Source organism: Talpa occidentalis, unplaced genomic scaffold (genome assembly GCF_014898055.3).
Source record: "Talpa occidentalis isolate TD23 unplaced genomic scaffold, MPIMG_talOcc4v2.1, whole genome shotgun sequence".
Classification (NCBI taxonomy): Eukaryota; Metazoa; Chordata; class Mammalia; order Eulipotyphla; family Talpidae; genus Talpa; species Talpa occidentalis.
This window is the reverse complement of record NW_026555331.1, coordinates 77,505,547-77,524,758: the sequence shown is the minus strand read 5'-3', so window position 1 is coordinate 77,524,758 and position 19,212 is coordinate 77,505,547. Positions and strand designations below refer to the sequence as shown.

Here is a 19,212-nt window from a genome sequence, read left to right as displayed (position 1 = left end):
GGGGTCTCTTTTTACCTTTTTTTTTTTTGTTTTTAGATTTATTTATTTATTCATACAAGCACTGGGTACAGTCAGAAGCGCGGGAGGCTGAGAGGATTCACCAGAGCCAGAGCAGAGAGCAGAACAGGTAGACCGACAAAATACACTGCTGAGAGGAGCAGCAGGTGGCAAGAGAGTTCTACGCGCCATGTGGGACCCTTGCCTGGCAGCAGGGGAATGAACCGGTGCTGCAGAGGCTGCGGGCAGCTTCACAGCCCAGAACTCAACTGCTGTGCCACCGGGGAGGCCCTCTTTTTACCTTTTTGAGTTTGAAATCTGTTTTATCTGTATCAGTATAGCTGTTCCTGCCTTCTTTTTGGTCCATTTACTTGTAATTGTTTTCCATCCTTTAACATTGAGTCTTTTTTTTTTTAAGATTCATTTATTTATTTACACAACTACTGGGGGTACAGTCAGAAGCATGAGAGGGTGAGAGAATTCACCAGAGCCAGGGTGGAGAGCAGAACAGGCAGACTACAAAGTACACTGTTGAGGGGAGCAGCGGGCGACAGGAGAGGTCTGCGTGCCATTTGGGACCTTTGCCCGTCAGCCAGGGATTTTTCAGGTGCTGCAGAGGCTGCGGGCAGCTTGGCCACTCAGCGATCAACCACTCTGCCACCAGGGAGGCCCAATGTTGAGTCTATTGTTATCTTTTATAGTTAAGTGTGCTTCCTTGAGACAACAAAAAGTTGGGTTTTGTTTCTTAATCCAGTCTGTGACTCTGTCTTTTTATTGAAGAGTTTAGTCCACTTACACTTAAAGTAATATTGATATGTTAGCATCTGTATTTGCCATTGTGTTTTTCTTTCCTCTGATTTTATTTATTTATTCTTTTAATAACTTTTTTTTTTTGGCTTTCTTTCATTGTTATTCATCCCTCTATTGGTTCTGGCTTTAGGACTCCTTGTAGTATTTTTTGGAATGGAGGATTAGCCGTAATGAAATTCCAGAGTTTCTATTTATCTGGAAGGTCCTTATTCTTTCTTCATAGAAGAAGGAAAGCTTTGCAGTATAGAGTATTCTTGCTTGGCATTTGTTGTCTTGGAGTCTGTTGACTATATCCCTCCACTCTCTCCTTGCCCATAGTGTTTCTTTGGAGAAGTCTGGTGTCAGTCCAATTGGTTTTCCTTTGTATGTTATCTGTTTCTTCCCTCTTGTCAGCTTCATTATATTTTCCTTGTCTTGGATACTTGGGAGCTTTACTATTATGTGTCTTGCTGTATTTTTCCTTTCATCATGGAAGTTTGGTGTTCTTCATACTTCTTGAATATCTATTTTCAGCTCCTTCACGTTTGGGAAGTTCTCTTCAATTATTTCCTTGTATATTTTCTCTCTTCCTAGGTCTCTCTCCTTTCCTTCTGGGATTCCTATAACTCTTATATTTCCTTTCCTCATGGAATCAGATAATTCCCGAAGTCTTTCTTTAGTCTTTTTCATTTGTACTTCTCTTTCATTTTCTGTTTTGATTCTTTTTTATTTATGTGTCTTGGAGAGTGCTTATTTGTTCTTCCATTTCATCTATTCTGTTATCACTGCTTTTCCCAGCGTTCTTTAGCTCTTCCATTAATCCTTTGATCTCGTGTATTTCCTTCACTTCCCTCTTTAGGGACTCAATTTCATTCTTCTGTGTGTTGTTTTCCATAATGAGTTCCGTCAGTATTTTCATCATGGCAATTTTAAATTTTCTTTCTGGAAGGCTCAGAAGTTCTTCCAAGTCACTGTCGTTGCAATCTGGTGGGTGATTTTCTTTTTGTGGTGTGTCTTTTTCCTGAGGAGTTACTAGGTTGCATGTAGTTTTTTTCTCCTGCTGCTTGTTTTCCAATTTGCCCTATGCTTTGGGACACTGTGTCACCAGTATTGGCCAGCATCTTTTTGGTGTGCTCTTTCTGGTATAGTTTCCATTTAAAACCCTAAATTATCTATTCCCTCATGGGTAAATGCCCAGCCAAATAGATTTGGTCCAAAGCAGGGCAGCTGAAGCACAAAAGCTTGCTACAGATTTCAGGCAGCTTCTGGTGGGAACACATAGGAAAGGGGCAGAAGGTACCAGGCAGGTTTGGAAGGAAAAGAGCAAAATCAAAATCTAGATGAAGACTGCTGTGAGTCTCTCATCTACATGTATCTCTTTCAAGTGTCTCCTTCCATGTATACCAAGCAGAGTGACTTGAGAAGCATTGTAACTTCTTCACAAGTCACTCTGCTCCATGTGCCTCCTCCAGTCTTGTTTTTCTATCTCTGTCCACTTCTTCCTTTTCCTTTTTTTTTCCTTTTCATAGTTTTTTTTAATCTTCACCTCTCTGCCCAACTCTTCCTTTCCTTAGGTTGGGGCAGGAAATTTGCTGTGCTATAGAATCTAAAAAAATATGGATCTCATAGGACCAGAGTATAGAATCATAGGTGCCAATGACTGGTGCAGCAGGGAAGAGGAAAGGAAAATGGGGAGCTATCAGTGAAAGGGTACAAAATTTCAAGTATAAGATAAATAGCATGGAATAATAGGTAATACCAGTCATCATATATTTTAAGATTTATTTATTTATGCACACAAGAGCTGGGGTGCAGGCCAGAGGTCTCGGGGGAGGGAGTGAGAGGATTCACCATAGACAGAGTAGGGAGCAGAACACGTGGATCTACTAAATCCACTGCTGAGGGGAGCAGTGGGTAAGACAGGAGAAGTCTGCTGCACCATGTGGGTCAGCTCCCTAGTCAGTGATAGATCTCATGCTGCAGTGGCTGCTGATATCTTCATAGTGCTGAGACAATCCCTTGCACCAAAAAGGAGGCCTCTGTGTATTTAAAATTTGCTAAGAGAGTAAATCTTAGCTGTTTTTATCACATTAAAAAATGGTAACTTTGAGGTTATGGGTGTGTCAGTTAACTTGATTGTAGTAATTATCTCACTATAGACACACCTTAAAAAGTCATGCTGTACAATCTGTACAACCTAAGCATATACATTTTTTTGTCAATTATAATACCTCAAAATGTTGGGAAAATAGCTATATTAATTTGTGTAAGTTAATTTCTCCAAATAGAATTTCCACTTGGTGGAAATGAAATGAAAACTTACTTTAATAGCATGCTTATAAGGATAAAAACTTCAAAATATAGACTAAACAATTCAATAACCAGTATTTAATTATCATCATGTTATGATTACTCCTGACTCCCACCTTCATGGCACACATTTCATGGGATTCTCTCTTAACTTGGATTTGGCTACAGCTTTAATCCATTTGATACAAAGGAAAAATTTTTGTTTATTCTATTTTATTTTTAAAGATTTCTTTATTTATGTATTCAAGAGCTGGTGTGTAGGCCAGAGCTATGGAGAGGTGAGAGGATTCACCAGAGACAGAATGAAACACAGAACAGGCAGACTGACTAAAACACTGCTGAATGGGCCGCGGGAGAGACAGGAGAGGTCTGTTGCACCATGTGAGTTAGCTCCCTGGCCTGGTATCAAACTCATGCTGCAGTGGCTGCACACAGCTTCGTAGTGCTGAGACTTAACCCCTTGTGCCACCAGGGAGGCCCTTTTTGTTTATTTTTTTAAGTTAAATTTTGATGCTAGAAAATTTAAAGTTCAAATCCATCTTTATGCAGCTATGTTTCCTCTATCTAAATGATTCTATTTGAGTAGCAATACTTATTCTGCCATCAAGTGAATTCAGTAAAAGTATGGAATTAAATAAATGGGTAGATTTAGTAAAATTACAATTAAATTTCAACTTTTTGTGTCTCCATGTAATTTCCCAGGGGAGTCTCTGGCTTCTAGACTCACTAAATTGAATATAAGGACACCCTTCTTTCTTACCTTCAACATCTAATCCTGAGTGATTCAGATCAGCTCTTTTCTTTTTTTAGCAGAATTTTTGTGGTTAATAAAAACATGTGCTTACAGCTTTTTTGCATAGATAAAAGAAAGGATTCAACATCAGAGTTAGATCAAGTGATAAATTTTCAGAAGAAAATGATGAATGTGTCCACTGGGAGCAGCGGAATGCAGCAATGTTCTGTCTCTAACTGATTTAGTTTGAGGCATTTATGAACACTTCCACACCCACACCCACGCAAATGCACAAACAGTGGTCACAAATGCAACTCCAGACCTTGCTTCTCTTTCCAGTCTCATTTCTAAATCGCATCCATTGTTTTCCATAACATAAATTCCTCTCTTTTGCCCAGTGGTGAAAAGCTTACATAAATACTAAAACTTCAACTATTCCCCTGACTTTTCTCTTGTTGAGCTTGCAGCCCTGGATTTGTTTGAATACTGACATGTATTCTCTCTACAGATCTTTTGGGCCACTTGGGTGAATCCAATGGTGATAAATTCACTTGTGTTGAAAATTTTATCAGAATAACCATTTTAACACTCTGTTTATAAAAACTGAAATAATTGACACCCTGATTGAAAAGTTTCCAAGCTCAAAAGTATCTCTTTTATTCTCTCATATAGCATTCTGGTGATATATATCTATGTATACCTTAGGAATGCTTGGCCAGGAGATGACTTTAACAGTCACTGAAAAGAAAATATGATATAAAGAATTGATTAATGGAAGAAATTTAAACTTTTATGATTGTGTTACCACAAAATAATATTTTTGATATTTACAAATGAAGTATTTTATTGTTTACTAAATGAGATAGTTATTGAGCCATAATTAAGAGGTATAATGAAAAACTTTTATTCATCATAATGGAGAGGAAAGGTAGGCATTATATTTAAAGATAACAGTCAATGCTGGTGTATAGTGGGCACTCTCTAGTTGGTTGTAGAGTAAATGGTTGCATGATTAGGACTAATTACATTGCTACTGAAATGTAATTCAAACTTTAAAAAATTTTGTAAACTCCTTATATAAAAAATTTATATAGTTAAATGTTATTATTGTTCATATAGTAGTCGATCTTTTAGTAAATACATTAAAGCAAATTTCTTCTATTAGAGTATAATAAGAAAAGTATTGATACTTAAAGTATTGATACTGTTTTACATTTTTTAAAAAATTGTGGAAAAGTGCATTTCTCTAGTATATATTTTTGTAAAGATTTATTTATTTATACAAGAACCGGTGTACAGGCCAGATGTGCAGGAGGGTGAGGGGATTCACCAGAGACAGAGTGGGGAGCAGAACAGGCAGATGGACTGAAACACACTGCTGAGGGGAGCAGCAGATGAGGCAGAAGAGGTCTGCCATGCCATGTGGGTATCTCCCTTGGTTGCTGGGATTGAACCTGCACTTCAGAGGCTGCAGACAGATTCACAGCACTGTGCTCAACAGCCTGCTCCACCAGGGAGGCCCTCTAGTATATTTCCCATGGAATCTGCAGATCTGAGATTAAGTCTAGATATGTATAAAGGGAGCTGAAGTCTATTAATACTAAATATGTCTACTGTATTTCCACTAGATCATCCATGTTAGTGAACCATTTTACTTGCTGTCAAAAATCTATTTTATTTAAAGTGCTTAAAAAAACTATTCACTTTGATAATTACTTAATCAAAAATGGTTTGCTATTTTAACAATTAGCAATTTCTAAACTTCTTCATATATTACAAACTATGTTGGGTTTTCTCTACAGAGAAAGGATTTTGTTTGGATTCACAGAGAAGCAATATAAAAGAGTAACTATCATTTATGAATTTTGCTCTCTTTCCTAGAGACCTAATAGAGAAAATAAAAGAAATTAAATAAGCTTTTATGACTCTGAAGTCCAATTTTAGTTATATTAGAACAAGTGAGACAAAGGAGTTGGTTAGATTGGATTGTTTTGGCTAAATTGAAATATCAGTACTTTAGATGTCTAGGTTTGTTTTTATTAGTAAATCCCAGTGCAAATAAATAAGTAGCTAAAGTGATTTTTAGACAAATTGTAGTGGTTGATAATTCTAAGTCATTTTAATTATAATAGTGGTAAAACATATAGTTTAAAACATTACTAATTTTTTGAGGAATAATTTAGATGTCCTTGTGTACCTTAACCTGATATACTATGCAAGATTACTAAAAATATTTTGTTCAATAATATCATGTTCAAAATTGCAATGCTATTTTAACATTATTGTATTTATAGACTACGCAAAAACATATTTGAAACTCAATGCATTTCCCCCTATAATCTCTCTTCTTCAAGAGACTCTCTTTCAAAAAGTACATATGAACAGAAATAGAAGGAATTATATTTTTAATGGTGGATTTTCAAAGGAACCTGGTTGGCTATTCTTACCATTACAGAACAACTCAAGATTTCATATAAAAAACATTTTCTCAAAACCAGGAGCAAAGAGAGACTAAAAACATTTTTGTCATTATTGGTTGCATTGTAACAGGATCATGCAAGAAAAAAAAAAAAGTTTTATTCTTTAGTGAATGAAGTGTGTTCCTTTGGTCTGTGCCTAGGTTTGAAAAAGAAGTGACCAGCAAGTGGTTATGTCTCTTTGAAGGCAGTGGGGTACCTTATGGCCCAATCAACAACATGAAGACTGTATTTGCAGAACCTCAGGTTTGTTTCTTTTAAGTTTTTAGTATATTGTGGTTAAAAACACAAGAACTTGTCTCTCTTTTCTACCTAGATTAAATAATCACTACTCTTGAATTCAATTCACAAACCTTTTTTGTATTTACTGTTATGTTAAATTAAAAATAGAATGAGAATTTAGAAGTGGCTGTCTGCAATCATACTTTTGTGTCTATCAGATCTAACATAATTCTTCAGCAGTTATGAAGTAAGATTTCCAAGGTCAGGAAAATTTGCTTTTCCTAAAAAATAGACATGCAGACAATTGAGAGGTTAGGGTTAGACACTTGGAAATCACTCTCAGCAGAGAAAGAAATACGAGAACTTCCACAATTATAGTCCAACTCTCATTATATGGCTGTCTAAAAATATACAAAGCAAGTCATAGTTAATTGTGCAAATGAGAAGCTTTTATAGGCTTTGATTATTGTGCATTATTAACACATGCACTCAAAGAATAAATTGTATTTAAGTAGATATTCTTGCTGTGTATTGCTTACAAATTCCTATTTAGGTCCAGGAATGATATCACCTAAAAATAAATTTCTATGATACTATGATTATTTTTAGATGATGTTGAAATGTTAAAATAATAAGTTTGGTTTTATTGCTTTAGTCAATATTACTGCAAGCAAATAATTAATCTTTTCTCAGACACATTTATTAATCTCCACAGATAGATGAACTCAAATTTTCTGTGAAACTTTCACTATTTTTATTCATATATCTTGACGGTTTTCAACATTTCAGAATTACAGGGGTTTTAAAATTTGTTTTTATTTATATAGTAGCAGATTTTTCTTTAAAATGAGTTATTGAAAATTAAGTACCCTTTTTGTAAGGGAAGAGAGCTTTGTTGGAAACTGACCTAACTTTGGTATTTTTATCTTACATTAATATGTTTAAAATGCATTTAATGTTTACAATATATATTGGAGAAAAAAGTGAATGTGCTCAGGAATTCTGTTTTGTGCTGTTTTTCTTCCATGACTGTGAGGATGGCAAGGCTTTGTCCATAATAAAACAATACTTAGCGAGGATTTGAGTTGAGGGGACCCACTTGATATGTACTGTGTTTTTGTGAAAGGGTCCCCCACCTCAATGGATTGATGCCTGGAAATTCCTTGTAATGAGGTAGCAGTGAATATGCTCTAAATGTAGTAGATAAGACAGCCAGTTTTCTTACTTCATATTTGGGAAAACTTTGATTCTAAGTTATCATGGGGAAATGGGAGGGAGTTACTGTTGCTTTCCTGCATAAAAGTGGTGCTAGGGTGTACAGGACTTTGTGTTTAACTCATTTGTCAGGAACTATTTCCCGAGACACTTCCCATCATCATTTATATTACTTTACCTGTGCTTGATCAGGGCACCAAAGAAAATAATGTTATTTTAAAACCACTAGGTATATTCTAATGTTACCTAGATTTTAGTTAAATTTTGATGAACACGGATTTAAGACCCTATCCACCATCTTAAAATTGATAACTTTATTCACTGGTTCAGGTGAATATAAGATTATTGGTCTTTTCATTCCCAACTCCCCTTTGTATAGTGCCATTTAATTTATTTATCTCAATTCTTTTGGACCAGTAAGAAGTTTCTGTTATTGGTCTATGGTATATCTTTATTACTTAGCCCATTTTCCAAATGGAGAAGATTATTATTACCTCAGCCGGGATACCAATTTTTCCTAGTACCCTAAAAGTCTCTGAAATCCACCTTCTTACCAACCAAAATGTAGATTCCAATTATTATAATTCAAAATTAAAATTTGATAATCATATAGTGATAGTTATTGATAATTGAGCCCCAGTTTTAAGAGTAGTGTTGGTTACTTTTTATATATAATTTAATCCTTTGAAATTTAATTATCAACATGTATTTATAAAGTGTATTTGTATTTTTAGAAAGATGAAGAAAAAAATCTAGTACCATTACATTTTAAAAATAAGCAAAGATGACTATGTCAATTGCAAATAGGGTTTTCCCACAAATGGCAAGGAAAGTGCCATCCCCTTATGCATGGAAATCTTTGACTCTTTTAGAAAGAAGGTGGTGCAGCGGTTGAGCGCTGGGTTGCGAAGCTGCCTGCAGCCTCTGCAGTGCCAGTTCGATCCCCGGCTGTTCCCTGGCCACCGGAGGAGGGCCCCACATGGCACGCAGACCTCTCCTGCCGCCCGCTGCTCCCCTCAGCAGTGTACTTCCGTCCTTCTGCCTGCTCTGCTCCCCGCTCTGGCTCTGGTGAATTCTCTCACCCTCCTGCGCTTCTGACTGTACCCAGTGCTTGTATAAATAAATAAATAAAAATAAATCTTAAAAAAAAAAAATTGAATTTTGAAAGAAATATAAAATGTGGAAACTCAGGGAATTTTATTTTAATCTGTATAAAATAAATTATTAAAATAGAACATAAATTAAGAAGATATACAAAATAACTACTAGAAATTTCTCGTTCAACAAACCTTTATTGTATGTACCAAAGTGCTAGTCATTTTGCATGAATTTGTAATTTTCTTCCTTTCTGAAAAATAACAAATTAGATACGCTATATATATATATATATATATATATATATATATGTTGATGCATAAGTCAAAAAATGAATTATCTGGTTTACCCTGCAAAATATGTTTTCCAAATGATAAAGTGACTACTGTGCACCTCTAAATGGAGTTGACAAGCTTTATTTGTAAAACTGGTTGAAAAATCTTAGGTTCGAAAGCTCAGGGGACTAAACATAATAGTGAAGACAATGGTGTCAAAATCATCTGGCGGTTTTATAAACTAGATTTTATGCTTTCGTTTCCTCACAGTAAAGTGGTGACATATATTTGTTTCTCTCTGTTGTTTCAAGTGTTAAATAAGATAATGTTTATCAAGGACCCATAGTAGGGATTGCCAGATGGCAATTGCTCAATGAATCTTTGTTGCTCTGGTTATGGTGTTGCCCTTTACCTACTTTACCGTCCTTTACCTACTTTTGCTTAGTGCATAAACTCAAATCCATTGTTGCTGCCATGGGAGTCATTAGCTTAAAACTGACCTCTATGTTCTTTTATGATAATGCATCTGAAAACTCTGTGCTAAGAAGTTCTTAACCTTTTATCACTTCTGATTACTGAAAATTCTTTTCTTTTTTCATTTTCCATAAGTGTGTGATTTTTGTTTAAGGTGTCCTTTCTTATTTTTCTTGTGGTGTGTTGTGGAGTTTCTTGGCCCTGTGTATAGGGAACTGGCCACTTCTGTTCAGTTGTGGGGCTGCCCCAATGGTGCCCATGGCCTGGTTATCCTTTGTATATGCTGTGCCAACACAGCTGCTAGTACAACTGAAAATTGATATGGGGAAAGTACAGGCCTGGAATGTGACACAGGAAGTGAGACTTTGATGTAGTGAAAAGGGTTACATCTAATGAAAAAAAGGTCAGAAACATCAAATTGCAGAAGAAAATTTTCTGTGAGCTTGCTTGTTAAGTAGGCTATTTACATTTCATCTGTGGTTTGTACTTGCCAAGCAAAAATTTATGTGATGGTAGGAACCATTTTTTAAAAAAGATTTATTTATTTATGCATATAAGAACTGGGGTACAGACTAGAAGTGTGGGAGTGAGAGGATGCTCCAGTGACAGAGTGGGGAGCAGAACAGGCAGATCTACTGAAATACACTGCTGAGGGGAGCAGCGGGCGAGACAGGAGAGGTCTGCTGCACCATGTAAGTCACCTCCTCTGCCCGGGATCGAACTCGTGCTGCAGTAGTTGTGGATAGCTTCATAGTGCTGACACTCAACCCCTTGCACCACCAGGGAGGCCTCATGGTAGAAACCATTTTTAACCTAATCTCATCATGTCCCATGTTCCAAAAAAACTTGATTTTTGAGTGAATTGAAACAACAGATGATTTCTTTTTCCTCGATAGATATAAGGTTGTTTGCCTTTTATCCTCTGATTATGTGCTGAGACTTGCACAGTTACAATGCTCCTACTGTCATACACTGTAAAGTCAGTTAAGAATACCATGGGGGTTTTGAACTGAATTTACTGATAGGTCTGGGAAGTTTTGATCCAAAACCCTTTTAGAGGAAGCTTTATTGTCAATGATAAATTATCTGTGGAAAATTACACAATATAGAAGTATAATACAGATTATCTGCATATAGATTTTAGTAGTCATTTTTCCAAGTCCTTTCTTAAAATATCTATTTTTAATCAGGCCAAGATTGTGCAAATACATTAAAGGGATTCTTAAAAAGTTTAAAAAACTTACTAGATGACCTCAGTATGGTCCTATTTAACGTACCCTTGGGAACATGTGCATGAAATACATTGTGGTTTGAGGTTTTCCAACCCAAACAAACTTAAAAGAAAATACAGCTTTTAATAGAAACTATACAAATTCCTGCAAAAATAGGTATGGATCTCACCACTGAGAGGGTTTAAAAGCATCATTATCTACCATGAGAATCAAAAGAGAATGTGTTGTCCTACTTTTTGTATTTTGCTGAAGACTGTGCATTTGGTGATTCTAGTCTATTACCATCTTTGAATGAATGGCTCAATTAAAAAAATACATGAATGACTGAATTTCTGATTAATGTTTTTCTTCCTTCTTCATGCCATGACCTGTGGGTGGGGAAGAGAAGGCAAAGGGTGTCACAAAACTAGTGTTATTTAACAGAATCTTCACATTTATACCACACACGTTGAATACATCAGGTGTAAGACATCACTCTGAAGCATCACTTCTGAGAACTATTGGGAGGAAAATATCAGAACTGAAATATCACAGCTGGCCCCGATTTTAACTGGTGCCAAACACCTGCAGCCTCTAAAAGGATACCAAAACAAAACTCCACCCTGTGGCAACAAGCCATCTCTTAACATCCCTTCCTTAACTTTGCATCACCGTCAAAATTAATTTAACATTTTCTACAGAAACCTTATTCTTCCTGTCCCAGAAGGCCATTACAACTCCTTTTAGCAAATCTTTCATATGGGATAAAAATGTCATAGGAACAAACAGAGTGAAGTATTGAAATATTTGATAGCTTAAAATTATCTGTTGTTTTCAAATCATCATTTGTGGAAGTCTGTGAAGTTGGAGGTTTTATTAATCTCTAGGCTAGCTCATATTAATCTCTAGGCTAGCTCATATTCTCTAACTAGCTCATATTCTCCTATTCTCTGATTTTGTTTCGGCACATTTTGGCAAAATATCTGAGCATCTGGGAAAAATAAAACCTTCAATATTCATATGGTAAGTGTTAGAAGCACCCCAAAGTACATAACTTTTTTCTAGCCCTTTCTGCCATACACAAATGCCTTCCAGTGTATATGCATGCATGCACACACATATAAGCACACTATTGATGCATTTAAAGATTGTCTTTTCAATAATGTTAACTAAATTTATAGAGGTGCAGTTTCATAGTTTTGGGAGCGCTATACAAGTCAAGCAAAATAGTACCCTTGCTTCTAATACTGCTGGGCAATACTACATACTGTGCTCCCTGCAACTGGGAAACATTTCATAAAGGTCGGAGATAAACCAATATGACTGGAAATAGTTCCCAGGAGGCAAAGAAGAAAAAATTAAATATACATGAATTTCTGAATGTACATGACACATTTTAGATGATGAACAAGTTCATATATGTGTGTGTTTGTTTTATGATACCTAAGTGTAATGTTTTCAGTTTTTTAATTTTTTTTAAAGATTTTTATTTATTTATACAAGCACTGGGTACACTCAGAAGCACAGGAGGGTGAGAGAATTCACCAGAACCAGAGCGGGGAACAGAACAGGCAGAATGACGAAATACACTGCTGAGGGGAGCAGTGGGCGCGGCGGGAGGGGTCTGTCGCGCCATGTGGGACCCTCGCCAGTGGCCAGGGATCAAACCGGTGCTGCAGAGGCTGCGGGCAGCTTCGCAGCCCAGCGCTCAACCGCTGCGCCACCAGGGGAGGCCCTGTTTTCAGTTTTTAAAGAAATGTTTTTTTTTAACATATGTGATTAAATTAAATCAGACTAAGAGTTTAAACCAATTCTGTTTTGTTAAGTTGAGAAGAATCTGCATGTAGAAACCTGTGTTATTATAATGGAGGAAACCCACTGAAATGTCAAATGAAAAAGACTTAGTATAGGGCCTCCCCGGTGGCGCAGTGGTTGAGCGCTGGGTTGCGAAGCTGCCTGCAGCCTCTCAGCGCAGGTTCGATCCCCGGCCTCCTGGCGAGGGTCCCACATGGTGCGCAGATCTCTCTTGTTGCCTGCTGCTCCCCTCAACAGTGCATTTCATCAGTCTGCCTGTTCTGCCCTCCACTCTGGCTCTGGTGAATTCTCTCACCCTCCCGCGCTTGACTGTACCCAGTGCTTGTATAACTAAATAAATCTTAAAAAAAAAAAAAAAAGACTTAGTATATAGTATTACTCTCACATTTGATTTCTTAATTCCTATATACCTAGAGGTTTGCATGCACCAATTTCTTTTAACTCTCTCTCTCTCTCTTTCTCTTATAAACACACACACACATTTAGATATATAACCAGTGTATGTTGGCTATTTCATGATTGATATTGATTTTAACAGATTATAAAATTTAAAAAATTCCATAAATGTAAAATTCCATTACTTTTGATCATTTAATGAAAAGGCGTAAAGGCATGGTTCAGGGCAAAAGTGACCATATTCACTTTTTGTGTCAGTCATTCACTTATTCATTAGGAAAAATTAATTGATGGCCTACCCTAATATATATGGTCTGATACTAATTATTTGGTAAGGAGTATGGATGATGAAACACAATGAATCAATAGAACAAAGGTGAAGCTGTTGAAAGAGATGTACAGTCCAATTCAAGATGGACAGTGTTCAGTGTCACAGAAGAGTTACACATAAATGCTCTTGTTATTTTTCATAATAAGATATAATGGGAATTATGCATTATGAGATTTTCCTATTTAATGAATTAACAAAAACTTAAAATCTGACAAAGAATTTCTAAATGTCTTAATCTTGAAACTTGACAAAGTTCTCTTTATCCTTTTAAATATTTTTTTGTGATTAGTTCATCATATTACTAATAAACTCTTCAGTGATAAAGGGGAATTTAATGGAGAATTTTAACTTTTACTGTTTATTCAGAGATTTTGATATAATTTGTGACCTGAGAATGTGACCTAAAACTCTACAATTTTTTTGTAAAGTTATTCTCACTGTCTGTCTCTCTCTCACACAGCCTGTTTATCAAATTGCACATATATATCCCATGTTTTACTAAATTTCAAGAAAATTTCTAAGTAGAGATTCATAGTATAATCATTGACTTTCCCCCAAGTGTTGAACTTTAAAACCAAGGACATACTTTTTTAATAGGTAACAAAAGTGAAAAATGAAGACAAGGTATTCTCAGGGAAGTGCAAATCAAAACCACAATGAGAATCCTCCAAGCCATTTTCCATAGTGACTGCACCAATTTACATTTCTACCAAGATGTACAAGGGTTACCTTTTTTCACATTTTGGGCAATATTTATCTCCTATCTTTTTAATTAAAGAAATCCTAACAGGAGTACAATCATGTCTCATTGTGGTTTTCATTTGCCTTTCCCTGATGATCAATGATGTCAGGAACTTTTTCATATACTTACTGACCATTTTTATGTCTTTTTTTTTTTTAAAAAAAAAAAAAAGTCTGTTCAAGTCCTTTTCCCATTAAAAATCAATTGACCATTAATGTATATATTTCTCAGACTTTCTCATGCTGATTCCTATTTTCATTCTTTGTGTTTGAAAAACACTCTGTGTGATTTTTAACTCCTTCAGATTTATTCAGAGACTCATTTGTCCTAGCATAGATATATTCTGCAGAAATTTCCATGTGTCCTTACAAAGAATATATATTCTATTGGAGTATTTGATAGACATGTTAATTTGATCTTGTTTGTTTATACCATTGCTTAACTCTAATATTTTCTTCTGTGCCTTCTGCGTAGTTATTATAATCATTTTTGAAATTTGTAAGTTGAAATCACCAACTATTACTATTAAATTGCCTGTCATTGAGTTTATGCTTTATGTATTTTTGGCTTTTGTTGTTATGTGCATATAAAATTATCACCAACATATTTTCATGATGGATTTTCCCTTTCTCTTTATCATCCTTAAATGTTCCTCTTCTAGTTTTTGTTTTAATATCTGTCTTCTAATTTTTAGTATAAAACCCTATTGTTATTTTGGTGGTTGTTTACATTGTGTACCTCTTTCCATCTTTTTATTTTTAGCCTATTTGCATGTTTGAATCTAAAGTATTTTCTATGCAGACAGATACAGTTGAATTTGATTTTTTTGTATCCAATTTTGATTAAATTTGTCTAATTCACACTCAGTGTTATTATTGATATGGTTGATTTTACATGTGACATTTTATTTTTGTTTTCCATATGTCTCATCTTTTTTATTTCTTTATCCCTCCTTATTCCTTTCTTTTGCATTAAGTAGGTGTTTTCATTTTTCATTTTAATTTTCTTAGTGACACTTTTAAGTAATTGTCTTGTCCATGTCTTTAGGTCCTATAATATTGTTAAGGAAAGATTCTAACATAGAGCTATAGTGACAGGAGTGCTTTTTATTTTATATTTTATTTTATATAATTCTTAAGTCATTTCTCATTTTTGCACGATGTATGCATTTTCGTTTTGGTTATATTCCCCATATAATTCCCAGCCCCCTTATTTTGACCCTAATCCCTCCTCTCCCACCCACCTGTGTCTCTGGTTTATAGTTGCTTGTTGACCTTGATTTTTTCTTTATTATAATTAGTCTCTTTCCTGGTCCCTTATTTAGGTTTTCTAAATTTCTGCAATGAGTGAGACCATCCAGTATTTTTCTTTTTCTTTCTGGCTTATTTCACTGAGCATGAACCCTTCCAGCTCCATCCATGTTGCTGCAAATTACATGAGTTTATCTATTTTGATGCTGATAGAACCAGGAATTATTAGGGAGGTACAGCTTTTGGACTTCCTTACCCCAAGAGATAGGAAAAATAACTGAAAACTTTTAAGAGAATACTTACTGAGAAAAAAACACTACCAACCTGGAAGAGCCTGTCAGTGGTTTACAATAGACTTTTCTGCTTAGAAACTAACTTAGTAACCAGTGATATATTTTTTTTTGTTTGTTTTTTTATAGAGGCATTTATTTTATTTATTTGTTTGTTCATTTTGTTTATACATGCACTGGGTACAGTCAGAAGCGCGGGAGGGTGAGAGAATTCACCAGAGCCAGAGCGGGGAGCAGAGCAGGCAGAAGGACCGAAGTACACTGCTGAGGGGAGCAGCGGGCGGCAGGAGAGGTCTGCGCACCATGTGGGACCCTCCTCCAGTGGCCGGGGAGCAGCTGGGGATCGAACCGGCGCCGCAGAGGCTGCGGGCAGCTTCGCAACCCAGCGCTCAACCACTGCGCCACCGGGGAGGCCCACCAGTGATATATTTTTATAAGTAACTTATACATGTGAAAAATCCCTGGTGTTTCTTGTCTGTATAAAACATACACATTTCCCTGGATCCCTGAGATAGATTCCAAGACCATCTTGGAATTGTGTTTTCAAATTGCAGTCCCTGAAACTCTGAGTAAAGCTTTGTCTTGCTTTGCAGCTTTTCTTCTATTATGGTTGACAGTATAAATCTTAATTTGTGAGAATTCACCTCAGCTTTATACGGGCTTAGACAAAATACAATATGTAAGCTTTATAATTGGATAGATATTTGTGTGTGTAAATGTATTATGTATATTTAATGTGCTGTTCTATTACTCTATAATGTTATATAATGTTTTCTTTCAAGGGAACTGATGAAAGAAATGAGACCAAGTCTATATTTATAGAATTTTAAAATATCAATCTTACTTATGCTATCTTGTTCCCTTATTTTCTTCCTATAGATTTAAACTATAGATTTGAGTTGGATCTGATTCATTTTCCTTACTCCAATATATTTTTTGCTCTTTTATACTTTTGCTACTTTCAGAATTTTCTTTTTGTCTTTGAACATTTGTTGTATGATATATCTGGGAATGTGTGGAGTACTGTACATGCATCCTACTTAGAGTTGAGCTCCTTAGATGTGTAGATTAATGTATTTCAAGAAATTGATGAAGTTTTTAGTCATTATGTCTTTGTCTTTTTATCTCTTTCCTGTATCTCCCTGTGGTACTTTCATTATGCGTATGTTTGTGCACTTCACAGCGGCTCACTTTTATTTGAGATTTTGCTAATTTTTCTTCATTTTTCTTTCTGTTCTTCAGATTGTATAATCTCTATTTAACTGTCTTCACATTTCCTGATCTTCTCTAGTGACTTTTTAATCTCAGCTTTTCTTTTTCATTCCAGATTTCTACTTGTTCCTATTAAAAATTTTAATATTTCTGTCTCTTCATTGCTGTTATCTCTTTGTCAAGACATTTTCTTAATATTCCCTTCAATTCTGTAAGCATGGTTTCCTTTGGTTCTCTTACCATATTTATAATATCTGCTTTAAATTATTGTTTTTCCTAAGCCCACCATCTGGGCTTAGTAAAAACAAAAAATTTACCATATGATTTTTTTCTTTACTTTTTTGATAAGATGTAGTACAGTAATTAATTTTTTATATATTGAACAATTCTTGCATCCCTGGGGTAAATCCCACATGATCATGGTATACAATCCTTGTGATATACTTTTATATATGATTTGCTAGTATTTTGTTCAAGATTTTTGGATTGATATCAGGTTATTGGTCTATAATTTTCTTTTTTTGTGCTCTCTGTCTGGTTTTATATTAGGGTAATGTTGACATCATAAAATGAACCTGTGTTTTTAAAAGTAGTTGGAACACAATGGACATTAGTTCTCCATTAAAGGTTTTATATATAACATTTATTTGTAAAGCCATATGCTCATGGGCTTTTGTTTTTTGGAATTTTTTTTTTGTTGCTATTTCTTTTTTAAAAATTTTATTTCGTATAATTCTTACATTATTTTTCATCTTTGCACAATGTATGCATTTTAATTATGGTTATATTCCCCATACAATTGCACCCCCCTCTTATTTTGACTCTAGTCCTTCCTCTCCCAGCCCCTCCCACCCCCACCCCCACCCCAGTGTGTCTCTGGTTTATAGTTGCTTGTTGATTTTGATTTTTACTTTGTATTGATTAGTCTTTTTCCTGGTGTCTTCTTTAAGTTTTCTAAATTCCTGCTATGAGTGAGACCATCCAGTATTTTTCTTTTTCTTTCTGATTATTTTGATGAGCATGATCCCTTCTAGCTCCATCCATGTTGCTGCAAACAGCATGTGTTTATCTTTTTTGATTGCTGAGTAATATTCCATTGTGTATATGTACCACATCGTCTTCATCTAGTCACCTTTTTTGGGCATTTGGGTTGTTTCCATAGCTTAGCTATTGTAAATAGTGCTGCTATAAACATAGGGGTGCAGATGCCCTTTGGAATTACTGTTTCTGTGTCCTTTGGGTAAATACCTAGGACTGGAATTGCTGGATCATATGGAAGCTCTATGTTTAGTAGGTCAAGAAATCTCCACACAGCTCTCTATAGTGGTTGGACCAGTTTGTACTCCCAGCAGCAGTGCAGGAGAGTTGCTTTCTCTCTACAACCTTGCCAACATTTGTTGTTGCTAGTTTTTTTAATATGTGCCATTCTCACTGGCGTAAGATGGTATCTCATTGTAGTTTTGATTTGCATTTCCCTGATTACAAGTGATGATGAACATTTTTTCATATACCTGTTGGCCATTTGCATTTCCTCTTTGGTGAAGTTTCTTTTTGGCTCTTCTGTCCATTTTTGGGCTGGGTTATTTTCTTTGTTTTTGTTGAGTCTCATCAGCTCTTTGTAGATTTTTGTGATCAGTCCTTTATCATTAGTGTTGTGTGCAAAAATTTTCTCCCAGTTGGTGGGGTTTCTCTTTGTTTTTGTTATTGTCTCTTTTGATGTGCAGAAGCTCTTTAATTTGATGTAGTCCCAGCTGTTGATCTTTGCTTTCACTATCACTGCTTTGGGTGATGTGTCTGTAAAGATGTCTTCGAGGCGCTATTTCAATCTCCATGCTTGTGATTGATTTGTTCAATTCTTCTATTTCTTACTGGGTTAGTCTTGGTAGACATTTTTTTACCTAGACATTTATCCGTAGGTTCAAGGCATATAGTTGTTCATAGTAGTCTCTTATAATCTTTTGTGTTTCTGTGCTCTCTTTTATTCCTGTGCTCTCTTTTATTCCTCCTTCATTTTTGATTCTGTTTACTAATGTTTTCTCTCTTCTTGTTTGTGTTATTCTAGCTAGAGTTTTATCTATTTTGTTTATCTTCTCAAAGAACCAGTTTTTTCCTATAGTCTTTTTGATATCTATCTGTTTCCACTCATTTTTTATTATTTCCTTCCTCTACTAAATTTGGGTCTTATTTGTTCCTTCTTTTTCTAAAAGGTTTATTTTTTTTTATACAAGAACCGGGGTACAGGCCAGATGCATGGGAGGGTGAGAGGATTCACCAGAGACAGAGACAGAGTGGGGAACAGGGCAGGCAGATTGACGAAATACACTGCTGAGCGGAGCAGCGGACGAGACAGGAGAGGTCTGCTGCACCATGTGGGATTC

At 35.6% G+C, this 19,212-nt stretch overlaps 1 protein-coding gene across 11 annotated transcripts in view; it reads left to right on the top strand.

Moving 5' to 3' along the window:
• The window catches only part of SUGCT (succinyl-CoA:glutarate-CoA transferase), a 793,244-nt gene that overhangs the window by 376,483 nt on the left and 397,549 nt on the right, over nucleotides 1-19,212 (top strand). For 10 of the 11 annotated variants that reach the window (XM_054692302.1, XM_054692300.1, XM_054692297.1 and 7 more), the window contains one exon: nucleotides 6,450-6,552. In XM_054692302.1, the coding sequence (XP_054548277.1) occupies nucleotides 6,450-6,552 (103 nt within the window). Of the gene's footprint in view, nucleotides 1-6,449; nucleotides 6,553-8,615; nucleotides 8,882-19,212 lie in introns of those variants that run through there. The other variant, XM_054692298.1, reaches the window with a different exon arrangement.